The following is a 27813-nucleotide window of genomic DNA, read 5'->3' on the forward strand; positions in this document are numbered from 1 at the left end:
AACTTGGTATATGTAAAGAGAGAGGGGAAAAAAAAAAACGTCGACACAGTATTACAGGAAAATACTATCTGGCAGATAAGTGGTAAATAAAAACATTACGCAAGTTTGTCAATAATTAAAGAAGAAAAGTCTGGAGCAAGAGTTTTGAAATAAGAGTTTATTGAACCGAGTAGCATGTTCTTCAGATGATCATAGACTACCGCGTAGCTAGCACGTTTCAGGTTGTTTTTGTGCTCTATCTGTGCAACAAACATTCGCAAATACAGAAGCAATTACTAGAGCGCACTCAGCAACATCTAAGTTCTCCAGCCATCGGATCACGCAAAACTTCAAGGGCAACCGTTCCGATTCCATGGTCCAAATATACAGAGCTACTCTGGAATGGAAATCCTTAAATAGGTTTTACAAGTCATGTGCAAACTGAATTATCATCCAGACTGCTTCCTTTACTGCGGACTTGATTAGCAGAAAAATATGGAGAGGGGGCTTGCAAGTACATCAAACAACAGCAAGAAAACATAACGTGAAGACAACAATAACAGCTGAACAGAGTTTATTACGTTTCTAGGTACAGAGGGATACATAAAAAGCGACATTATCAATATACTGGATGTCAAGTAAAACGATATTTTAAAATTAAGCGGGTAAATCATTCCTCTACAAGTAAATCGACATGTATGCTGGTACAGAATCTAGGCTTTAAATTAAAATTGGTATATGTACAACAGAAGGTCTACCAAGTCCTAAAGCACTTCGGAAATTTTACATACAGTAGAGCGCCTCAGCTGTAAAGTAACCAGGAGGCCAAGTCGTTCGTAACCGGCAGACTTCATACCTTAGAAACCATGGATGGGAGATGAGAGCAAGTAACCAATAGCAGCCGACACACACACACACACACACACACACACACACACACACACACACACACACACACAGACAGACAGACAGACAGAGAGAGAGAGAGAGAGAGAGAGAGAGAGAGAGAGAGAAGCCTCATGGTAAGGAATAAGCTAGAACAAAAAGGTGGCGAAGCGTTCAGAACTTTGGTCGATGAGCGCGGTGGCCTTAATATCTTTCGTCTTTATAATTGAGGTGCTGTACTGTACATTTCAAATTAGCCAGAAACTTGCAACAGATTACTGGAGTAAGACTGGTTGATAAGTCTTGTCATTTATACACTCCTGGAAATGGAAAAAAGAACACATTGACACCGGTGTGTCAGACCCACCATACTCGCTCCGGACACTGCGAGAGGGCTGTACAAGCAATTATCACACGCACGGCACAGCGGACACACCAGAAACCGCGGTGTTGGCCGTCTAATGGCGCTAGCTGCGCAGCATTTGTGCACCGCCGCCGTCAGTGTCAGCCAGTTTGCCGTCGCATACGGAGCTCCATCGCAGTCTCTAATACTGGTAGCATGCCGCGACAGCGTGGACGTGAACCGTATGTGCAGTTGACGGACTTTGAGCGAGGGCATATAGTGGGCATGCGGGAGGCCGGGTGGACGTACCGCCGAATTGCTCAACACGTGGGGCGTGAGGTCTCCACAGTACATCGATGTTGTCGCCAGTGGTCGGCGGAAGGTGCACGTGCCCGTCGACCTGGGACCGGACCGCAGCGACGCACGGATGCACGCCAAGACCGTAGGATCCTACGCAGTGCCGTAGGGGACCGCACCGCCACTTCCCAGCAAATTAGGGACACTGTTGCTCCTGGGGTATCGGCGAGGACCATTCGCAACCGTCTCCATGAAGCTGGGCTACGGTCCCGCACACCGTTAGGCCGTCTTCCGCTCACGCCCCAACATCGTGCAGCCCGCCTCCAGTGGTGTCGCGACAGGAGTGAATGGAGGGACGAATGGAGACGTGTCGTCTTCAGCGATGAGAGTCGCTTCTGCCTTGGTGCCAATGATGGTCGTATGCGTGTTTGGCGCCGTGCAGGTGAGCGCCACAATCAGGACTGCATACGACCGAGGCACACAGGGCCAACACCCGGCATCATGGTGTGGGGAGCGATCTCCTACACTGGCCGTACACCACTGGTGATCGTCGAGGGGACACTGAATAGTGCACGGTACATCCAAACCGTCATCGAACCCATCATTCTACCATTCCTAGACCGGCAAGGAAACTTGCTGTTCCAACAGGACAATGCACGTCCGCATGTATCCCGTGCCACCCAACGTGCTCTAGAAGGTGTAAGTCAACTACCCTGGCCAGCAGGATCTCTGGATCTGTCCCCCATTGAACATGTTTGGAACTGGATGAAGCGTCGTCTCACGCGGTCTGCACGTCCAGCACGAACGCTGGTCCAACTGAGGCGCCAGGTGGAAATGGCATGGCAAACCGTTCCACAGGACTACATCCAGCATCTCTACGATCGTCTCCATGGGAAAATAGCAGCCTGCATTGCTGCGAAAGGTGGATATACACTGTACTAGTGCCGACATTGTGCATGCTCTGTTGCCTGTGTCTATGTGCCTGTGGTTCTGTCAGTGTGATCATGTGATGTATCTGACCCCAGGAATGTGTCAATAAAGTTTCCCCTTCCTGGGACAATGAATTCACGGTGTTCTTATTTCAATTTCCAGGAGTGTAGTTTCTTAAAGTGTCAACAAACGCAGCGCTACTAATAATATCATAATTAACGCTGATTGTTGCTTGGCAGGGACAGTGTTGTCAAACGTGCCTCACTTGCTTTACAAATCACACAGTGTCGGTAGTCAGTGTGCTCGGTTCACCTGTTCAATTCAGTTCTGCGCACGTGCGGTGCAAAGTTCTATAAACTGACAAGGTAGGTAACACTCTTTGTGTCATATTTCATTAGGCATAACAACGTGGCACAGTCTTATTTACATCCATCATTCATATTTCTCCAATAAAGGTTGCCCACCAACAATCACTGCGACTGCGCCATGTCGATTGGTTTTCAAGATAGCTGGCTTTCAGATCCAGCATTCAAGGACTGGTTGGTGAAAGTACCCACAGACCTTTATAGTGCTAAATGTGGATTATGTCCAGGGACCCTCATTAACATCCGTACTATGGGAAGATCGGCTCTTACAAGTCACATGACAAAATCCAAGAAGCAAGTCGTGAAAGCAGCTGCCATGAGAAGCACAGAAAGTGTGTACTTCTACACCACTTCAACCCAGCAAACAGATGCTACTTCCACTACCACATCTGCGGATTCAGCTGGGTCAACAACAGTGGCGTTGGCCACTGGAATTGTTGCGCCTCCGCAGAAGGAAGTCACTGCAGTGTCAAAACCAGGGAATAAACTGAGAGGAATTGATCGGATGACAATAAAGGATGAAGTAACAAAGGCGGAAATACTGTGGTGTTTGGAGTGCATTGTTTCACACAAGTCACTGCGTAGTTCAGCAAACGACATGTTACTTTTCCCTGCAATGTTCCCCGACAGTGAAGTGGCCAAGAGCATGCGTTTACAAAAGGACAAAATCGGTTATATCGTGCAATATGGACTAGCTCCCTTCTTAGAGTCTGAAATTAAAATCTGACCTCGTAAACGCATCACGGATTGTTGTTTGTTTTGACGAATCCTTAAACAAGATCTGCAAAAGAAGCCAGATGGACATTTTAGTGCGTTATTGGGTCATTTAAAAAAAAAAAAAGAAAAACACCTAGTGTGCACCCGTTACTACGCATCGGCTTTTCTAGGCAGTTCAACGGTAGCTAAGCTACTCGAGTCCTTCAGGAAAAAAATTCCCGGCAAAGCAATGAAAAAACTTTTATAAGTATCGATGGACGGCCCTAACGTCGCGTTCCTAAGGGAACTTCAAAAATTTTTTTAAAGAAATTGAAGGAGTAGACACTGTTTTATTGGAAATTGGAACGTGTGGGCTTCACGTTGTTCACGGCACCTTCAAGTCCGCAATTCAGGAAACACTGTGGATGATAATTCAGTTTTTACATGCCTTGTACAATCTTTTTAAGGATGTCCCTGCAAGAAGAGCTCTGTATATTTCGACAACGAAATCGGAACTGTTTCCCTTAAAGTTTTGCACGATCCGATGGCAGGAGAATGTGGAAGTTGCTGAGCGAGCTCTAGTAATGCTTCCGTTTCTGCGAATATTTGTTGCAAAGCTGGAAGAAAAAAACAAACCAAAATGTGCTAGCTACAGGGTAGTGGAGGATCACCTCAAGGACAAGCTACTCGGTCTGAAAATTGCCTTTTTCAAGACTCTTGCTGGAGACTTTGACACCTTTCCTAAAGCATTTCTAATCCGATTGGCAGCTAACACTGTTCCTCCACTCCGCTTTGACAGAGATAATGGAGACAACGATGACACAATTTGTCTAGCCGAGTAAGATCTCGCCGTCAGTTAATTTGGACAAAGAATCCAATTTTTTGGGTGTGAACCACGTCAAGATTGGGTTCACCGTCAAGAATGAGTTCAGAAAGTGCAGGTCTCTCACAGCCCTTGAAATCGCTAAGTTCCGGAATGAATGCAGAAGAGGAATGATCAAGCTCGTGTCAAAGTTGATGCAGAAATCTCCCCTACACTTTAGGTTGGAAAAAGCTGTAAGCTGCATTGATCCCACAATAGTGTGCAGGGAGGCTGGTCCCAAACGATTTCACTCCTTTCGACAGATTTTGCTGGAGAGCAATTGGATGGACGGCGGATGTGCCAATAAAGCAGAGGCGCAATACACTTCTGTTGTAAAGAAGGACTGCAAAACAAAATTCGAAACATTCAACAAAAAGGAGCAACAGCTGGACGAGTTCTGGATGAAATGTCTCAAGAACCAGAATGCAATGCGCCACAAGCTGCAGAAGGCAATGGAAATCGCACTCACTTTGTCGCATGGTCAAGCAGCTGCGGAGCGAGGATTCTCGGTGAACAAAGAGTGCCTCTTTGAGAATATAAGGGAACAATCTGTAGTGAGCAGAAGACTGGTGTATGATGTAGTTAAGACACACAGCGGAGTCCAAGGAGTGCCTATAACGAAGTCCCTTATACACTCTGTAAGAAACTCAAGATCGATAAGCTGAAGACCTCAAAAGTCGAACTGACGAGTCATCCAGGAAAAAGGATCATCTGACTAAAAGGAAGATTGTTGACGCAGAAATAAGACAGCTTAAAGAGAAGAAGGCAAAACTTGAGGGGACCATTCAAAACGCTCAGATAGAGCAAGAATCTATTACAGAACAAATCAATGCTCTCACACACAGCTCCAAGTGAGTTTTTCTCCAAAGTCAATTCCTAAATTACAGTATTTGTTGTTAAACATGGTACTTCCTTCTAAATTATTTGCTGTATTGTCTAATAATTATTAAAATATTTCTTTAATAAAATGTTTTTAAAACAAATGAATATGATAGCGTTATTTATTTTAAACTGCTAACTCCCACAGATGTTTAAATATACATTTCAAAAAATAACTCCCACAGATGTTTAAATATACATTTCAAACAATAACTTTCGCGATTCAAAAATATTTGAAAAATAAACTTAATTTAAGAAATTAAGTATTAAAATAAAGACCAGAGGTAAAATTAAGAAACATGAAAATCCGAAAAGAAAGGACTGTAAAAATGCACATAATATTTTACGGAAAATCTCTTATTATTCTAAAACGAAAGAAAGTAATTAAAGGTTTTTAACAACGATTGAACCGCAAGGTTTTGTATTTAAATAAAAACAATAATAAAATCAGAGAAATTGAGGAATGGAAGAGTTAAAAGACATACTTGTCCTTACTGAAAGCAAATTTTAGAACGGGGTATACAGCAACTGCGCTTGACATACGTTTTCACTCTAAAACTGGACTAATTTCCTATGAGAGCAAGGTACGGATGTCCCATTACCTGTCACTTGACTGGTGCTGCCTTCTGTTGTCCATTTATAGGATTAGTTAGAATGAAGTAGTAGCAAACTTAAGAGATGTTCATAGACGAAGAGAGAATTCACCGGCAAAAAAAGAAAAAAGCAGAAAAGAAGCGAACTGCTATTGCTCTGCATGCCAGAACACTGTCTTTTCTATACTATATAAAAGTGTAAGTGTTCTGGCATGAAGAGACTTGTGACATTGCTCAGTAACACATTATACACTTTTTTGAAGGTCAATTATACTTTTTGCCATCGATTGCATAATTTTTTATCTGTGAAAGAACAACATTAAATATGAAAACAAACTTGAAGCTCTGTCTTTCTTTAGTGTGTGTTACACAGTAAGTCATATTAAATACAAACGTGCCGGTAAAATTTTAAATAGTGACATAAATGACTTATCTTCTGGGTCCGAAATTTTTCAAATGGCTGATCCTCAAAGTGTTACGTTTTGAATGAGAGTTATAATGCCCTGTGATTTAAGAAATTCACTGCACATTCTCAAACGTAACATAAATCATCTTACGTGGAAATTTACTTTGAAAGTATCGCTCCTCGAGCCACTATTCGTAATATTTTCCAGTGATCTGTTATAAATGTAAACGACTGTGACGTCACACACATCGAATGCACGTTAGTCTTTATGGACGTACTGCATAATCTTCAACCGAAAGCCTTTGACACTTTTCGGTGTCGGCAAACTGGTCTGTGTATTGTGTAAATTACCCATTTTCAATGCACTAAACTTTTATTTTGGTGTTATTCTCTGATTTGTGTTTCATTGCTGCAGTATTATTCAGCATTAGTGGACTAAAGTTCTTTGTCAGTGTATCAGATCTTACACGCCAAACCTACAAAAATTTAACTGAAATCTAAAACAATGAAAAATCCCAGAATTCTAAAAAATTCCCGGGTTTTTCCCGGATCTCCCGGATTGTATACACCCTGTAAATGATTTTTTGTGGCTATGCAAGGCAGTCACCAGGATGCTTGGTGTTCTGCTGTGTAAAAGGATGAAAGAGCAACTTCCTTTAAAGTAGTGTCTAGTTTTTGAAACAGTGGCTTTCCAGTAGCTAAAAATCATATTGTGTGCCAAACTTTATATCTTCTATAGCAAACGGAGTTCATAAATTAGCTGATAGTTGCTATTTTCTTAGTTAAAAAGAAATTCTTTCCCTATATTAAACATTTAGATCACACTCAATTCGTATACTTCAAAATTTAAACAAATCAGTCACACATGGAATCAGCGGGTTCGGTTACAGCTAGGATAGTGTGTCATGAACAACATAACAAAAAATCCATACTGGTGGAGTGTGTTGGAGAGGAGGTGGGAGGCACTTAAGAGTCATTTTTTATTTTTCTCTCAAAAACTGTAGCTTCTATCGAAAATGTTTCCTAGTACAATATTAACATTTCCTACAAAAAAAGGTCCTATTCTTGTTTTCTCTAGAACTAATGATTTCCACATTGCAGGGGATAGAAAAAAAAATCACAGAATATTAAAATAATGTTTCAATGGTATAAATTTGATGTTTATCTTTGAGCAGAGTGGGTTATAAACAAATATTAAATGTGTGTACCACATCTACGCACAGTAGAGCCATTTTAAGAGACAAATTGTCTTCTGGGGTGTAACAGGGTGAAAATGGGAATAGAGAGGGGTGGGGAATGTGTAGGGTAGAAGCGTGTGGGAAGGAAGGTTGCCGGATTGTGTTCATGCACTTGTCTCCTTCATAGGTCTGCAAACTGAAGATCGAGCAGGTGCCCCACTCAGTCTACCGCATTTCGTCACAAAAAGCAGCTACATGGTGTTTCACAAAGCTATACTGACCCTCCAAAGTGTGCCTTATGAATCACTGGTGAAGCAGTGTGGAGACACGCCTGCGGGATGTTTATTTTCCACAAAATGTGTTGAATCTATGTGGTGTGCAGATATGAGTTATAAACAACACTAACACAAGCACAAACATGGACAGAAAGTACACAAATCTCTGTACATTGTTCTATACTGCTAGAGGGGAAACTGAATATTAGTCATCCTTTACGGCATTTGCAGTGTTCTTCCAGGAAAAGCAACTTCTCCCCGCTATGAGTGCTGCTGGATTTTCAGTTTACAGACTATGCCTCCCAAGTATTTGTGGTCCATTTCTCTAATGTGAGTGGACACAATAACTTCCCCGAGTTCACGTGTATATAGTGGAGTTTTTTTTAGTTTATAAAGCGAGTACATATTTGCAACTGTTAAGTGAAGAATTACATAAAAAAACCAACAGCTGGAAATGTGCAATATTTACCACACTGACAAGCCTGTCTCAAGTGTAACACACTGTCAATATGTATTCAACAATGTCACTTTCATTGTGTCCACTATTACTTTACTTCTTACTGTTGTTATTTATAGATCCCCAGACTCCGATTTCACAACATTTTTGCTAAAGCTAGAGGAGGTTCTTGGTTCACTTTATAGGAAATACAAAAAGTTAGTTATATGTGGTGACTTCAATATAAATTGTGTAAGTGATTGTGCAAGGAAAAGGATGCTGGTAGACCACCTCAATTCATATAATCTTATGCAAACCGTATTCTTTCCAACGAGAGTGCAAGGGAACAGTAGAACAACCATAGACAATATTTTTGTTCATTCATCATTACTAGAAGGGCATTCTGTTAGCAAAATGGTGAATGGCCTTTCAGATCATGATGCACAAATTTTAAGTCTAAAAGATTTTTGTGCTGCAACACATGTTAAATATAGTTACCAACTTTTTAGGAAAGCTGATCCAGTTGCTGTAGAGACTTTTGTAAACCTTATCAACGAACAAGAGTGGCAAGATGTTTATAGTGCTGATACAGTAGATGATAAATATAATGCTTTCTTCAATACTTTTCTCGTGCTCTTTGAAAGTTGCTTTCCGTTAGAATGTTCAAAACAGGGTACTAGCACAAACAGGCAGCCTGGGTGGCTGACTAAAGGTATAAGAATATCTTGTAGAACAAAGTGGCAATTATATCAAAATGTTAGAAACAGTCACAATCTAATTGCAGTAGCCCATTACAAACAGTATTGTAAGGTGCTTAAAAAAGTTATTAGGAAGGCAAAAAGTATGTGGTATGCAGATAGAATAGCTAAGTCTCAGGATAAAATTAAAACCATATGGTCAGTTGTAAAGGAAGTGGCTGGTCTGCAGAGACAGGTCGAGGATATAGAATCATTGCGTAGTGGGAATGTCCGTGTTACTGAAGTCGCATATATGTACAGTATTTAATAACCACTTTCTGAATATAGCAGGTGAACTAAATAGAAACCTAGTCCCAACAGGAAATCATATAGCGCTCTTAGAAAAAAGTGTTCCGAGACTGTTACCTGAAATGCTCCTCCATGATACTGACAAGAGGGAGATTGAGTTAATAATTAAATCACTAAAGACCAAGAACTCTCATAGATAAGACGGGGTATCTAGCAGAATACTGAAGTATTGTTCCATGTATGTTAGCCCAGTACTTAGCCATATCTGTAACTTTTCCTTTAGGAGTGGTCGGTTACCTGACCGATTAAAGTACTCTGTAGTGAAGCCACTTTATAAAAAGGGAGACAGGGATAATGTTGATAATTATAGACCTATTTCTATGCCATCGGTGTTTGCTAAAGTTATCGAGAGGGTTGTATATACAAGGTTACTGGAGCATTTAAATTCACATAATTTGCTGTCAAATGTACAGTTTGGTTTTAGAAATGGCTTAACAACTGGAAATGCTATAGTCCCTTTTCTCTCTGAGGTTTTGGACGGATTAAATAAAAGGTTGCGAACGTTAGGTGTTTTCTTTGATTTAACGAAGGCTTTTGACTATGTTGACCACAAAATATTACTGCAGAAGTTGGAACATTATGGAGTAAGGGGAGTAGCTTACAATTGGTTCGCCTCTTACTTTAAGAACAGAAAGCAGAAGGTAATTCTCCGCAATATTGAGAGTGGTAATGATGTTCAGTCCCAATGGGGCACTGTTAAATGGGGCGTTCCCCAAGGATCGGTGCTGGGGCCACTGCTGTTTCGTATTTATATAAATGATATGCCTTCTAGTATTACAGGTGATTCAAAAATATTTCTGTTTGCTGATGACACCAGCTTGGTAGTGAAGGATCTTGTGTGTAATATTGAAACATTATCAAATAATGTAGTTCATGAAATAAGTTCGTGGCTTGTGGAAAATAATTTGATGCTAAATCACAGTAAGACTCAGTTTTTACAGTTTCTAACTACAATTCAACAAGAATTGATATTTTAATCAGACAGAATGGACATGTTATAAGCGAGACGGAACAGTTCAAGTTCCTAGGGGTACGGATAGATAGTAAGCTGTTGTGGAAAGCCCATGTTCAGGATCTTGTTCAGAAACTAAATGCCGCTTTATTTACCATTAGAACAGTATCTGAAGTAAGTGACATTTCAACACGAAAAGTAGTCTACTTCGCATATTTTCATACGCTTATGTCATATGGTATTATTTTTTGGGGTAATTCTTTTGATTCAAAAAGGGTATTTTTGGCTCAAAAACGGGCTGTTCGAGCTATGTGTGGTGTAAGTTCGAAAACCTCTTGTCGACCCCTATTCAATAGTCTGGGAATTCTGACATTGCCCTCACAGTATATATATTTTCTTTAATGTCGTTTGCTGTTAGCAATATTAGCTTATTCCCAAGAGTTAGCAGCTTTCACTCAGTTAATACTAGGCAGAAATCAAATCTGCATGTGGAATGCACTTCCTTGACTCTTGTGCAGAAAGGAGTGCAGTATTTTGCTGCATCCATTTTCAATAAGCTACCACAAGAACTCAAAAATCTTAGCAATAGCCCAAACGCTTTTAAGTCTAAACTGAAGAGTTTCCTCATGGTCACTCCTTCTATTCTGTCGAGGAGCTCCTGGAAGAGCTAAAAAATTAAGCAAATTCCAGTGTTACATTCTTGATTTTCTTTATTTAAACTAATGACGTGTCACCTGAATGTTTCTTATATTTCATTTTATCTGTTTCTACAATCGTGTTATAATTTCATGTATTGACTCGTTCCATGACCATGGAGACTTCTCCTTAATGTGGTCCCACGGAACAATAAATAAATAAATACTTTCCACAACATGAGGGGTATCTGCTGCATCACACCAGCCTCTGCTCTCTTAACACTTGAAGAGACCCAGAGGCTTAAATTGCATCCCTCTAACACCCAAGCAGGTCAGCTAATTAGAGCAAATTACTGTCCTAAACTTTAACATGACCAGTCCCATTCCATCACACACATTCACACCAATCTTGTAAGACGTACTGTTGATGTATGGCAAGTGGCTCCACTCTGTGAAGCCTGCTCAACAAGTGCCAGGAATTCTTGAATGGAAAAGATTTATGCAGACTATCAGTAACACAATGGTTGAAGACGTGCAGAAACTTCTCATGTCGTTCAGTACTTCACTACCAAGTGACAAAAACACAATTACATAGCTTTGAAACACACTGTGAATGACAGACAGTGGCAAAGTGTCACATTAACCAATCTAATCACTTTCCCGCCAACACTACATAGGTCACTGACAACATCACACTACAGATTAAACACTTCTCAGCCACTGTTTACAGGTACGTGTTTTACATAAAAACGCACTTAACATTTGCAAAAAGTATTCATTTAATAAACTACAAATAACTACTGCATAAACACAAGCTCAGTTATGTTACTTTGTCTGCTCATAAGAGAACTGGATAGGAAATGCTGGGGAGGTATTGTCTGCCTGTAAACTGGAAATCAAGACATGGTCATAGTGAAGGAAGCCGACTTTCCTGGAAGAACAGTACAGCTGCCATACACGATGACTAAGAATCGGTTTCTCCTCTAGCTGTGTGGAACAGTGTGCAGAGATTTACACAGATTCTGTCCATAAGAGTTATTTGTGTTAGTATTAGTAATTTTTATCTCTATTCCATCTAGCATTAATGCATTTTGTTGAAAGTAAACAACCCTTGGGTATGTCTGTGCACTGCATCGTCAGCGATTCATAAGGCATGCTGTGAAGGGTCAACATAACTTTGTTAAACATCCTGTAGTTGCTTCTTGTGCCATAGTTTGACCTGCAGTTTATCGATCTGTGATGGAGGGCAGTGTGAGAACACAACCCAACAACCAATCTTCCCTCACACTTCTACCCTACGCCCCCCCCCCCCCCCCCCCCAATACTCAGTTACACACCCTGAACACAATTGGTCCCTTCATAAGGCTCTGCTCAGCTGTAGTACACATTTAATATTCATATTTAACCCACTTTGCTCGAAAATAAACATTAAATTTATACTATTACAACAATATTTTAATAGTATGTGATTTTTCCATCCCTGGCAATGAGGAAATTGTTAGTCCTAGAAAAAAAAATGAATAGGACTTTTTTTGTAGGAAATCTAATGTAATTTAATTTTGTATTGGGAAATATTTTTGCTACGAGTTTCAGTTTTCTTTTAACACATGCCACTGCTCCCCCCTCCCCCCTTTCACACAAGTGTGGAGAAAACATCCCCATTGTTTCCTATCCCTAATAACAAATATTTGAATTATGCTGTGTACTTACTTTTAACGTCTGGCATACACGCTTCACATTTTCCGGCATCTCATTGAATAGCAGAAGATCTATAATGTAACAAATTTCAGTGCAAAGAAAAGTTTCCCCTTCAAGCTGCACAAAGAGCTCAGCCAAAAACATCAGGAAACCACGAAGTCTCTCTGGATTTTCATGAAGCAGATCAGTGGCTTTTTCTCTTTCTTTTTTCAACCTGAAATTGCACAAAAAATATTAAATTTCATTTAACAACAAATTTAATGTAATAATAAAAGCCCTAAAACATAATCTTGAATTAACGGATTTAAGACTTATTCACTAAGTACAAAGCAGGACATACTGGAAGGAATACTGAACATATAATATTAATTCTCCACCTCAGGACACCCTAGTCTTTAACTTTTAAGGATTTGAAGACTTTCATCGAACATCAGTTTTGGCAACTGCTTTACAGTTAAACACTAGTACAGTTTCACTTTTCAATCCATATTGATTTCCTCTTTTTTTTAATGAGAATTCGTATCCTGTAGCAACATACAGGGTGACAATTATTGTACTGTATGGAATAAGAGTTATAACTTCTGAACGGTTAGCGTTAGAATGTTCAAACTGCATGGCTAGCCTTGGGGAATGATGGGAATGGTGTGGGTTGGTTTAGTGATGAAGTCCACTTTCATTTGGATGGGTTTGGCAATAAGAAAAATTGGGGCATTTGGGGGACAGAAAATCTGCATTTCATGACCAAGAAGTCTCTTCATCCTCAACAGGTAACTGTGTGGTGTGCAACATCCTGCCACAGAATAACTGGTGCAACATTCCTTGATGGCAGGATGACTACTGAATATTATGTGAAGGTTTTGGGAGGTGATTTCATCCCCATTATCCAAAGTGATCCTAATTTCTACGAGATGTGGTTCACGCAAGATGGAGCTCGACCCAATCGAAGCAAAAGTGTGTGATGTCCTTGAAGAGCAATTTGTGGACCGCATTCTGGCTCTGGGGTACCCAAATGCCACTGGCATGGGCCTCGATTGGCTGCCACATTCTCCGGATCTGAACACATGCTACTCCTTTTTGTGGGGCTATATTAAAGACAAGGTGTAAAAAAAAAAAAAAAAAAAAAAAAAAAAAAAAATATATATATATATATATATATATATATATATATATATATATATATATATATATATATATATATATATATATATAAAATAAAAAAAAAACTCCAAAACCATTGCTGAGCTGGAAACAGCCATTCAGGAGGTCATCCACAGCATTGGATGTTCTGACATTTCAGTGGGTCATGAAGAATTTCACTATTTGTCTGCATCACATCATTGCCAATGATGGAAGGCATATCGAACATATCATAACCTAAATCCAAGTATCTGTAGTGATGTTTACATATTGAATGAAGTGCGTGCATGCTGTAGTTTGTAATGAATTTACTTTCCTCCCTCCTCCCCCCCCCCTCCCCCTCACCCCATACAGTTCAATAATTCTCATCCTGTATGTCATAATGAAACCTTCTGGCAGATTAACACTGTGTGCCAGACCGAGACTTGAACTTGGGATCTTTACCTTTTGTGGGCAAGTGCTCCTACTGACTTGAGTTAACAGGGCACAACTCACACCCCGTCCTCGCAGCTTCAGCTTCACTTCCATCATTACCTCATCTTCTACTGTTCAATAATCATAACTTTATTTACAAGACAACTTTTGAATGAATTTCAAGAAAAAATCGTCAAATCGGTATTTCAGTCCTAATAATTTATAAAGGGTTAGAGGAAACTGCAAACACTTTTACAATTTTGCTCATTGGATTGGGTGAGAGGTTATGGACAAATTGTAATAAAGACATCAGCTACTGGTTGGACTGCCTTACTGGACATTCAGAAGCTTCTGATGACCACTTATTTATTGCAAATATCTCTTCCAACTGAATTGTCAATGCTGGAAGGGCTGTGAGAATATCTGCATATGGACTGATTGCAGACATAATTAACACAGTTGCACCTCTCATGTTACTGAATAGTATATTTGTAACAGGGTACACACTGGTATTCTATGATCACAAGGTCATTTTCATACACATTGTACTACTAGCTATCTATCTGCAGCTTCACCTGCATATAACACATACATGGCACAGAAGTCTCTCTCACTTTCTGCTGTTTTACACCACGCAACACCAGAGAGGAAATCTCTTATCCATTTGCCTCCTCACATTCTCTTCCTGTTCGGCCTGCCCACTATCCCTCTCCATCTTCTACCCACTCCTATATCGCCCCCCCCCCTCCATTCTCCTCTCCCTGTCCATCCCATACTTCCCCTCCTTACCCTGTCCATCCTGTAGTCCCTAACGTCCGCTCCCGTCTCCTCCGCCCACCTGTCTGTCCATCTTGGTTCTGATCCACTATTCCAATGAGAGTGGTTCTTACTCCCACAGAGCTCCTTTCCAGACATCCCTCCATTTTTATACATGTGGATAATTAAGAGCAGATAATCATGATGATTTAGCTCTTCGTATCCTGGATGGTAAGACTAAATGGCTAAGTGTCACAACGAAAACAAATGTTCAACATTTAATTCTTAATCTGTACTAGGACCCCTTTTTATCACTTACATCATTCATTTCTGGCAATTATCTGTATATGTGAGAAATGACACATTGCAGGATAGCTCTGAGTACTTGTTGACATGTATATATCTTCCTATAAATGACTTGATAAGTCAATTTGGAGGACGATGGAAGTATTATGCCTAGTTAGGCACTAGGGTATACAAATGAATCATTGGACTGAGTACAGCTTTAACACTGTCCAAGATAAAAACGATAATGCTTAGAAATGTCTGTATGGAAATCAGTTTGTTTTCTATAAGATAAAAATCAACTTATATTCCATCCTCTGCTCTAATTATGAAAGGGTTGGGAGATTATGAGCAGAAAGTAACTTACTGGCTAGTTATCAGTTACTACTATACAATTTTATAACATCTGCAATGGCCAATGTCAATGGATGCATAATTTTTTCCATATACATTACCTATATATACTGAATGCCTTCTGCGTTTCTGCTAATGCTGTGGTGAAAAACGAAGGCTGCACAACTAAATTGTATTCTGGTTCCCTGCACGATACAAGACTTAATTTTCATACCTTTAATATCAAAAAGTGGACAACTGCAGAAGTATGTAAGTAATGCATTGGCTGTGGATCAAACTACATGGCAGCTGATTACTATACATCTGTTCAGACCATAAGAGTCTTTACAGGAAGAGAGAGAAAAATATATCAAAAAGTACCACAATACATTTTCACTGCTATATTTAACAGCAGATGCTCTCTAAACTCTCGAAGGTCTACTTGTAATGACCATTCAACATGTTGATACAAGTTGTTACTCAGCAATTAATTGTTGTTGTTGTTGCCTTCAGTCCTAAGACTGGTCTGATGCAGCTCTCCATGCTACTCTATCTACGGCTTAGTTAATCCACTTTAATGGGAGACTTTTTAATTTGCCATTTTAAGTCAAACACATTTTGAAACTTTTCTTTATAGATGCTGTCCCAAAACTACATGTTTATGGAATGTAATATTTACACCCAAACTCACCATGTCAAACACTTTATTCACAAATGGTTTTCACCATAAATACAACAGAGCACTAATGATTTATCAAACAGGTTTTAATGGATGGTTTTCATGAAGGCAAATGTGTGTCTTAATGAGGGTGATTGTGCAGCAACTTTCTAAAAAGGAAAAGTTGCTGTTACTATATGTGCAATTTGAATAATCTACACTGTCTGACAAAAAAGTGAAGCACCCAGATGGGGAGGTGGAAACAAAATGGATCTACATGTATTGAGAGAGCATGTGATGCTATGTCACCGATTACAAAACAGAGTTAATTTATGAAGAACTTGGCAGTAGAAGCCCGCTCGGTGTTAATTTGCACCCCCTCTGGCATGTATACCTGCACTGATTCAGTTGGGAAGGGTGTTAAAGCCATTGCATTCTCTCTTAAGGCAAGCTGGACCACAACTATTGCAACTGGTCCTCAATATCTTGGATACTGGCTCCAGGAAAAAGCTGACATCCAGACTGGTGCCACACATTCTACCGGGGACATAAGTTTATCTTATTGACCCTGAGACTGCCTAACACCACACAAACTGTTCACGGGGATATGTTCCCTGTGTGAATGAGCACAGTCTTGCTGACGAATGACACCACGACACTGTTGCAAGAGAGGTAACACAAGGAAGCACAATGTCCAAGAGTATCGTTGTGTCACCAGAGTTCCTTAATCATTACCATCAGTGACCTGGAGTCATACCCTATGGCTCCCCACAGCAAGATTAGCACTGCTGTGCACCTCCAAAACAATGAAAGAATGGCATCTCTCTCCAAGGTTGCCTCCATAATTCCTAACAATGGTCATCTGGGGTAGTGAAGAACTGCAATTCATCGCCGAATAAAATGAGACACCATTGATCAGCAGTCTATGTTTTCAGTCATGGCATGACTCCAAATGTAGCTGTTTGTGGTCTCATGTTAACAGCAGCCTATACATAATCAGATGGTTATTCCCTAGGCTGGATGCTGCTAGCCTACCACCAATGGTGCGGAATGACACAGAATGTTACGCAGAGAGTATTACTTGTTTTCAGATGGCAAGTGCAGGTGTGAAGGAGTTAAAGCGCTCGTTGCACAGTACAGCAATCAACTCTTGTGGTGGTCATACATGGTTGACTGGAACTTTCACGAGGAGTGTGCCTTCATACTCCCATACAGTCCAATATCTGGCCAATGTCACATCCAGATGTCCCACAAATATTGATATTGTACAATTTGACCAGCTGGCCAAAAGGAGCTCCACAATGATGCCCCCTTTCAAATGCTGTCAGCTACTTGACAGACATCAGTCAACATCTGATGCTGTTCACATCCCTTATATGCCCTACCAGACATGGTAAGAACACTAAACAGAAACAACACTAATGCACAATGGTGGCCATCCTACCTGACTTAGACAACTGCTACACTAATCATTTACATATCCACTGATGGTTTGTATGCGTACGAAGTTACATTGATGTCTGTCTTCTACATCCTTCACTTTTTTTGTCAAGCCGTCCACATCAGTTAATACAGAAGGTGTGATTAGTTCTGCATCATATCTGCACTAGACTGAGTACACCATATCTTTTATGAGGCTATTTCATTGCCACACAACACCATGTCAACAATTAGCTCAACACAAGGTACAGTACAAAATAATTGCTAATAAAAGGTAAACTACTCTCTTTTCATTGCAACATTTTAAGAGTAACACAAAGTACAGAATGCTGAAGCACAACAGAAAATGAAAATAGAGACATGTTTAAACTGAGGAGAGCACTACGAAAACAGATATATTGTGATAAATAAAAGGGCAAAAAATTGCTGCATTAAGAATGTTTTAGCTATCTTAGGCAATATTTCATGAACAGATAACTGTGAAAAAAGGGAGGAAGAGGGTGTATAATGTTCTTTGGATGGTGAGATCCCTGTAAGCAGCATGGCTCAGGTTGGAGAAGAGTGGAGTATAAAGTCAGTTGTGGCCATTTTGAAGGAACATTTCCAGCTTGCTTTGGATGACCAGATTGGCATTTGAAACCTGCTCCTCACAAATGCAAACCCAGTGCCTTAATCACTATGGCACCTTCCAAAGTGCCAATGATTAGAGAATTACAGATAGTGGATACGGAATGGGAGGTTTGAGGGGAATGAACTGATCATAGTCCTTATTGAAAATGGCAACCAAGCTCTAGCCCCCACTGACTAGGAAAACAGCACAAAACACATATCACTGGTTTGGCTCAGACCCTATGAACTAAATGAACTTTTGATGAGAAAGAACACTTACCAATACCAAAAAGTTAAATCTACTATTATAGTCAACGAGGTGTAGCATGAGCTATGACGTTATGATGCGCAGTTGTCACATGCTGGTTTTGTGCAGCAGGAGAAGAATTAGACTCAAACATGATGTGACAGCCGCACATTTCACAGTTTCACTCCATTCGGAAAACAGTCCATCAGTTGTGTGTTTATTACATCATTCAGTGACTCACTGCTTTGTTCAGTGATTAAGAATAAAACTGGTATCAAAATTCTACAAGTTTAGAGCTATGCAACTGTGTACAACTTACACAAATTCACGAAGAACAAGCTGATGTAAACCAGCCAGCTAATCTGAAAAGCATTCACTTGTGTGTTACTGTAGCTACAAGTGTAATCAATGAACATTTTGAAACACTGTGAGTGAGGGTGTTGGGGTCTGAAATGGATGGTTTTGATAATGCAGCATTTCTCTCCCTCTACTTCCCCCCACCTCTTCCTAAATCTCATCAAATGAACTTGCATTTCAGATATGGAATACATGAGACTAGCTCTGAATTACTTCTTTGTAAACACAATTAAGTACAAACATGACAGAAAACAGTCAGGAAGTAAGTCACAGGACAATATCAGTAGTGATGCTAATTAAAGTTGTTTTTACATTTCCTGATTAATTTTGAACAATTTTATTTTAATTCTGGTCTTATACATCAACACAGGTGGTTTTTTACTTACTCAGAATTTAAACTGTCCCAAAACGTATCTAGTTGCATATCTTGACATTTTTTGATCAATGTGCTGCAAAGCCTTGCACCACTGTACCTAAAATTTGGTTGTGTGATGGACTGGAACAAATGAACTTCATTAATAACAGAAATGATTTTTTTAATGGTTATCAGATATATACCACTTTTCTGAACACTGGTCAGCAGTTAGTAACAGCTAGCAGCGAAAAAAGTGAACACTGTAGCTGGAAGCTACAGAATACACAAAAATTTGTATTGTACATAATGAGGAGAGTTCAGTAATAAAATTTTCTTGTGTTTCCAACAATGTTAAATGGTTAAATACTCACAAGTTTTCCAACAAGTGCTCCTTGGCCACTATCAAGTAGATAGTGACTTGTCACATGGTTACTGCTGTCATCCATTTATAGCTGTGGTACACTACTACCTGTAATGTCACTAGAGCCCTACCCAGCCTTAAATGGTAACTTTTTTGTCGCACACCCACTTCAACCTTCTGACGGCTGGGTCCCAAGCTGTGATCGGCTACAGGTCACCATCTCTACTGAGAATATCATCAGATATTTCTCTCTCTATTGATTCTTTTATTATGCTAGCCCAAAAATCACTCTTACATTTAATGGTAGCTATATTTGCAAGAGCAATTCGAATCATTTTTCTGGAGAATAAAAATTAAAATGTTGTAGGGAATTGGTGGTTGGAAATCCCACAGGGTGGATTCAGTCACCTAGTGAAAAGGCTGGGCTGTTCTCCATCTACTCACATCAGCCCCTTTCCTTGCAGGTATGAGAGAGTTGTGTTGTATTTGTATTTGTGCAGTGCAGCTTAACAAACCTATCCAAGGGACCAATTACCAACAACAGTGTCACAGGCCATCACTTCATGAGACACTGTGGAGAAGTTTGGAATTTAATATGGAACATTGGTGCAAAGCCTGGCAATCAGGAATTTTACACACCGCCACATCCACCCCCTCGCAGACCAAATACTGGCAGTAAAAATTTCATGCAATACCAGGACTCAAACTGATCTTCGCTACGCAGGCAGGTTTCCAGACGATGTTCTGCTCTTCATTGATTTCCTGAGGTAACACAGGCCTCTTATTCTGTATGGTGCTTTGAATAGTGTGCATAGTCTGCCTGACACACACACACACACACACACACACACACACACACACACACACACAATTTTGAACATCTTCAGCATTATAAGGCCTACATCACCTTTCATGGATCTCAAGAGTTATTTTTGCTAGAGGCCTGAAGACTGAACTGATTTTATGTATCTCTAGGAGTGGTCTAATCTTTCATGTCAGAGCAATGTCCATGTCATTCTTGGAAACGGGGGTGAGGGCTTCTGCTTATTGAAATGGCTTGTAAAATTCGTCAGCTGTCTTAGTCATTTTCCTTTAATACTTCCCCTAAATGGCTCAGCTCTTGCAGTGTGGTTTTGATGTCTGAGTACCACTGCATCGCCAAGCTATAGACTCTTTAAACATCTGGTCATCAGCATTACTCCACATATTTGTCGTCGTGTGTACCGTATCTAGAATACAACTGACTGACAGCCAAATTAATATTTAGCACCTTGTAGGGAAAACTGATGGGCAATTCTGATGTGTTATAATTTATATGCATTCTTATCAAAGCCTCTATACATCTCCTCATTCAAGGAAAATTACTACAACAACAGACAGATTTCACGAAAGACACATAAGCAGAAGGTCTCGTCGAGGAGGACATGCAGAAGTTTCCATTTTTGCTGTTTTGTGGCACAGTGACAGGAAAGATTACCCAGCTTCAAGAGAGGTATAAAATCTATTCAACCTTTAGGACTCCACAAAAAACTCAAAAATTCTTGAGGCCTATTAACAATGATTTAGGCCTCAGAAAAACGAAAATTAAAAACAAAGATGATGTGACTTACCAAATGAAAGTGCTGGCAGGTCGACAGACACACAAACAAACACAAACATACACACAAAATTCAAGCTTTCGCAACAAACTGTTGCCTCATCCGGAAAGAGGGAAGGAGAGGGAAAGACGAAAGGATGTGGGTTTTAAGGGAGAGGGTAAGGAGTCATTCCAATCCCGGGAGTGGAAAGACTTACCTTAGGGGGAAAAAAGGACGGGTATACACTCGCACACACACACATATCCATCCACACATATACAGTATATGGTTATAATAGAGGGAAACATTCCACGTAGGAAAAATATATCTAAAAACACAGGTGATGTGACTTACCAAATGAAAGTGCTGGCAGGTCGACAGACACACAAACAAACACATACACACAAAATTCAAGCTTTCGCAACAAACTGTTGCCTCATCAGGAAAGAGGGAAGGACAGGGAAAGAAGAAAGGATGCGCGTTTTAAACCCGCATCCTTTCTTCTTTCCCTGTCCTTCCCTCTTTCCTGATGAGGCAACAGTTTGTTGCGAAAGCTTGAATTTTGTGTGTGTGTGTGTGTGTGTGTGTGTGTGTGTGTGTGTGTGTGTCGACCTGCCAGCACTTTCATTTGTTAAGTCACATCACCTTTGTTTGTGAATTTTCGTTTTTCTGAGGCCTAAATCATTGTTAATAGGCCTAAAAAAAATGTGGGAGTGGACAGTTTCAAGTCAGTCAGATTGTGCAGACTATTTAACAGTGCCATATAGAATTATGATAGTTGTTTCCGCCTTACAGCATCCTGAGAAAACATCTGTAGCAGAACAAGTCCAAGAAAATAGACATCGAATAGATGGTTTGGGACCCAGCCATCTCAAGGCTGAGGTGGATGCGCAACAGTAAATTACCTTATAAGGTATTGGACTGGGCAGCTATTACGTCACAGGTGGTAGCACAGCTATTAAGGTACGAACGTAGCAACTGCACAGCAGCCACCACTCGAAATGATCGAGCCACACTAATCTGAAAGTTTGTGGATATTCAACCACTAAATGCAGCTGGAAGCTGAAAATATTAGTTCATACTGTTGTGAGATCATGTATTTGTACAAGTGAGTTCAGGTCAGAAGTGCTCTTCCCGACGTAGAAACTCAACAAGAACTAGTTTAATTCTGACAATATCAATTGTTATCAAATCAGATGGGGTTTTGCAATTCTCTTTACTGATACAGTTTTCTTCACCTCTTTAATCCAATCTGGTGGTTTATTAATAAATTTTCTTTACATACGGTGTATTTGAGACCCTGTAAAGGGAAAGTTTCCAGCCTTTTAATTGGAGAATTAATACCCCAAAACATTCATTTACTACCTATATGACTTTCTTGTGTGTGGTGTGCAGATGGTGGGAATTAGTGGTGGTGGTGGTGGTGGTGGTGGTGGTGGTGGTGGTGGTGATAGATGGGGGAGATGGAGGGCGGAGAGATGGGAGCAAGAAAATAAACTGGTTCCATATTAGCAGACAGGTAACATAGTGTACCATCACATAACTCAGGAACGAACAGTATACTTTACTGTTGATTAAGGTATATCAAAGTGCATAAACAAGAACATACTTGATACACCTGCTAAATCCGCTGGGTAGAACAGGTGATTAGGATTGTGGAAAGGGCCAAATAAGGAGTCAGTCAGTTTCACTTCAAAATTTTAATTTAATACCATCTTTAAACCAACGGCACATAGTCGAACCTTTACAACTATGAGTTTCAAAATCCAATTCTTTCACGGCTGAAGGCCTCCAAACAAGAAATCTTTAAAAGCAACAAGATAAATTCCAAGTGACTGAAAACATGTAGTTAAAACTCAGCTAGATGGAAAGCCCCAAGGCAAAGGTGGATAGAAAAAACATATGCAAGGTGCAATACAAACGGCTGAAGACCACAATTAAATTACAAAATTTTAAAATATATTACCGTAATCTTTTAAGGCAGAAAGCTGTAATGTTTTTGCTTAAGTGGGAATTTTGAGAGTAAGGCTTTAAGTGGCTGAAGGCCCACTGTTGATTTACATAAAACACAATAGAAATTTTTTTAAGCATTCGCTATAATGGATTACCAATAGACCATTAAACACCCACGAAAATGACAGTATAGACAATGGCACTCAGTCGCCTCCAGAGGGGGTTGGGCATGGCCTCGAAACATAAACGTTCACTTAGGTGAGACAGGTGGTGGGCCCAACTACACTTGATCTGTCGGTAACCCAACCAAGAGACAGTCATGGACCGACCAACTAAACGACTTGCTAGCCACCAATCGGTACATAAAAACTCAAAGACCAAACTTTTAAGGACATGATTATTCACAATGAAATATGTATTAAGCTGTCAAAACTACACACCATGTTGGACAACGACAACAGGTGAGGAAAGGACGCTGCCTGAAATTACGTTAATCAGCAGGGCAGGTAACCGGAACACTAACGGCCCCAAGGCAGAAAATTCCACTGGTGCACTTGAATTGTAGTGAACCAATGTAATTAATTCCACAGCACGGCGGCTCGATTTCACCACTACAAACACTCTGTGTTGCTCACAGGAAAAGTTCCCCAACAGTGAACCACTGAAACGAACAACACAACATGAATGGACGTGGCTTGGGTACTTAACACACCACTCAACTTTGATGTCCTGGGTCGGCGAGCAACGAAGCTCGTAGCGATCTGACAGCTCTAGATCTCCTCTGACACTGCGCAGGGACCGCCAGCGGACCCAGTCGACTGGACCGCATGGAGATATTCTCCCTGGCCTGCACCAACTGACCGACTACCCTCAGAATGCCAACAATATCTAAAATAGTAGTCAGTGGAAATAACACCAACTACACACACAACCTGACAAATACTTGCACGAAGACCTGAACGATACCCAACAGTAACTAAGTATGCATGAAGACAAGGTGAGCCAAAGCACGTCATCCGGCAGGACAACCGACTGATGATCCACCAAGACCGTGGCCCGGCTCAAGTGATGTGTGGCTGCAATGGTCGGGCGAGCCATGTCGACGCAGACCTTACTGCACCAGTCTGCACTATAGTTCAATTCTTTTATCTTGGCGGTTCGCGCATGCCTGCCCAGATGCGGGAGATTGCTGCGTTGCCAGTTGCAAACGACGCACGCACCAAGAGAAGCAGCGCCATAGTATAGTACAGTTCGCAAACTTACATTTAGGGGGGAGCGCACAGTTTATGAAGTAAAGCCACCACGGCCGCATTAACCCTTTTGCTGCAACAGATGTGCTCCCTGCATTCCGCGCTGTGCACGATTTTGTCATCACTGCACTGCTTGCCTGTGCAGACACATGGTGTTCTGACTGCTTTGACACACTTATCATTCGATTTCACAAAAACTATTTGGCCCAAAAATTTGATTTTTTAGACATTTTCTTGACTGATACCTTCCACCTTTCCTCCCCCCCCCCCCCCCTCCCCCATAGATGACTTAATTTTGTCTCTATGTTCAACGCAGTTATTGTGCAGCATTAAATGTAGTAAACCATTGCACGAAATTTTCTAGACTTTGCAAAGGTAAAAGTCCATAGCGTATACTTTCTGTATGGTCGATTTTAGTTGCCACAATGTTGAGAATGAAATGTGGACAAGATACCTAAATTTCATATAAAATTTACTGTATACAATCTCTCATTTAATTTAAGTACCAGATAGGTGTCGTATGCCATATTGAGAAATATGCAGTCTTTTGTGACTGTAATAAAAGTTTTATTTATACTATAGTCATTTCGCTTTTTTCTAAAAAGTTCTGATTAAAACAAAGTTGGCGAAGTACACAAAACTGAATTGTGGACGTAATAAAACATAGAAACTAAAATATATTGTCATTGAGGCGCAGTGCGCAAACAATTTGTGTTTGTCACAACTGACAGCAAATACTTGCCAAAACATGGATCAGTCGACGAAAACATTGAATATGATGATGTTGCCAAAGCAGCGAAGCAAAGAATTGCGTCAGACAATCAAGTAGCTCAGCAATGCATGAGCCGAAATTCTGCTCTAAATAATACTTTTAATGCTGTCGCCAAAGGAAATATCTCAATATGAATAGTAAAACAGCGACTGCGGAAGAGAAGATATACAAACAAAACAGATAACATGAATATTGTATGTGTGCCTTTTCAATGTTTTTAATTGCTGTGAAAAGAAATGTTGGAGGACAAAATTAGAAAAACTGAAAACTTATGATTATAATGAAGAGACAAAGCACTAGAAATTTCAAAAAATTACATTCAAACGAATAAAATTCATGAAGTAAGACACTTCGATATTGTTTTTAAATAAAGAAAATATTATGCACTGAACAAGGTTTGAACTCAGAATCTTTCACATAGCAGCAAACACCTTAACCATTACGCTATCGCAGTTCATCATTCAAGATAACTCCTGGAGGACTCTAAAATATCACGCAAAATACCGACAAACACTGTTGGTATGACTATGAATTACTCAAGTTTCGTCGAAGTACAATAGGAAATAAACAATTACCGCTGTTCCTTATTGCAAAAAAGCAGTTCGTGAGAATTATACAAACACCTTTCCATGCTATCGCCTGAATTAGGAGGCTTATTGCTTGTTTGGTTTAATTAATTAATAGAATATGAAGGGATTGGTATAAAGAATGCTTTTTCCAAACTCTCTATAAAAGAAAGTCTGCTATCAAGACATTGCTTTTGTTCAATTACTTTATTTATGACTGGACGTTTCTAAAACTGACGACACTCATCCGTGCTCTACACTGCAGTCGAGCTCTGGCAACGTCGTTCTCTGTTCATTGGCTGACTGTGTTTTGTGATGTCAGATGTGCAGAACGAACCTAAACTCGGCCGCCGTCGTAAATGATGTGCAATATAGTGCCGCATTGCAACTCCCTGATTGGCAGGTCCGGACCGCGCTCCAGACATGTTCCAACTGACTGGCAGCCCGAACTCACAACCCGAACTGGCTTACGACAGACAATGACCGGGAAGTAATAGCAGTCGAGCAAAGATACTAAAAGAGGGGATATATTGATACACGCCGCTAGCACCGCTCACAGTCAGGCAAAGCAGCAACTCTGTGACACCAGTAACTTAAATATTAATGTAGTGAGGTGGAAGTAGGTTAAAAACAGGGTGTAAAATACATGATGGCAGGAAAACACACACACACACACACACACACACACACACACACACACACACACACACACACAGAGACAGAGAGAGAGAGAGAGAGAGAGAGAGAGAGAGAGAGAGAGAGACTAGTTGTTACACAGTGTTAATGTGAGTATTAATATCTTTTCACTTTTTTTTGGCAACAGGGACAACTGCTGAAAGTTTCGAAAATACATTTTCCATAATTTAAAACATTACGTGAAGGGTTGCAAAGTGGTACAATATATAAGCAGGTGTCCTAAAATGCATGACTAAAATTTCTCTCAACTACAGCACGAAATACAGAACTTTAATGAATATGACCAATATTTATCATAATTTTTAAGACTTCGTTAAACAAATATGAACCATTAAGACAAACTTTTAGGTAAAACATTAGGTTTTTGGGTATGGATTTATTTATTCACCACGGAGTCCAAATTCCAAAAAATATTTGAATCCAATGGCCAGATTCCAGTTTTGGAGAACGCCTTGATAGAATTTTATACAGTTGCAACCCTGCTGAATAACTCTCCTAACAGCTGAACAATCCTTGTTTAACTAATATTGCTGCCAGGTTTTGTCAACTGCTTGGTTGCAATAAGCTGCAAGTGGCTTAAAAATGCAACATCTAGTAGCTGTAGTCTACAAATACAGTGAAACTCCACTTTTGAAATGGTGTGAAATGCAGGAAAATGTAAAATGTGGGAAAAACATTTTAAGCTATTAAAATCACGTATAGGATACCCCCTTGCATTTTCTCACTTTATGTATGATATATGTACGTAACAGGTATCAAAAGACTAGTGAAGGACCTTTTTACTATCTAACAAAAGGTTTATTATTTCATAAAAATGCCGATGTAACTGGAACTGATACCTGTCTGGGAAGTAGGTAGGTTTGACTCAATTTCATATATCATAATCGATATTTTTGAAACCCTGCAGCTGTCATTCATTATTTAAATAATGAAATACTGCACTAATTACATATTTTTTTTCATGCTTAGCATGACGCGTTTCGATAACTTTTTATTGTTGTCAAGTACAAATATGTACATAAATATTTTGTGTGGTGTTTGAATGTGTGTTATTCTACATCTCTTGCACTGTAGCCATCTTTTTGAGGTTATCAGGTACCATGCCTCCTCAGTTATGTGGAAAACCACACAGGTAAACTATCACTCAATTGTTTATTTGTGTAACATCACAAAAAATACACCAAAAATACATATGTAAATACTGCATTTGACAACAAGAATAAATTCTCTAAAAACATTTTGCTCAGCTGTCTCTAAACTAAAAATATTTGGGCACCGCAAAGTCAATGACTGTGACAACTAGCACTACAAGTGGCCAAATGCTGAAACACGCTAAATATGATTTGACAAATATGTCATGATGATCACAATGATCACAAAACTGCCTTTGCGCAGTAAGGACAGTTTGGAAATGGTTGTGATTGGTCATCATATCTTTATTTGAACGAACCTAGTTATTCCCATCAGCTACCATTCCAAGTAGAACTTTGAGGCGGGAGATACGGCATGAATTGTCCCAACTTTTACACATTTACCAGTTCAAATCTGCTGAGCAGAGTGTCCTGGTGTTAAGAAACTTAACCACATAATAT

General features: G+C 40.0%; 1 protein-coding gene across 4 annotated transcripts in view; it reads right to left on the reverse strand.

Moving 5' to 3' along the window:
- LOC126248508 (polyadenylate-binding protein-interacting protein 1) overlaps positions 1-27813 on the reverse strand; it is a 148354-nt gene that overhangs the window by 76928 nt on the left and 43613 nt on the right. For all 4 annotated transcript variants that reach the window (XR_007545496.1, XM_049949555.1, XM_049949554.1 and 1 more), the window contains exons 5-6: positions 19078-19187; positions 12468-12669 (exon numbers count right to left, since the gene is read on the reverse strand). Coding sequence is in view for 3 of the 4 variants with exons in the window: in XM_049949555.1 (XP_049805512.1) it covers positions 12468-12669; positions 19078-19187 (312 nt within the window). In the remaining variant the exon portion in view is untranslated. The remainder of the gene's footprint in view (positions 1-12467; positions 12670-19077; positions 19188-27813) is intronic.

The sequence above is a fragment of the Schistocerca nitens genome, chromosome 3 (assembly GCF_023898315.1).
Source record: "Schistocerca nitens isolate TAMUIC-IGC-003100 chromosome 3, iqSchNite1.1, whole genome shotgun sequence".
Lineage (NCBI taxonomy): Eukaryota > Metazoa > Arthropoda > Insecta > Orthoptera > Acrididae > Schistocerca > Schistocerca nitens.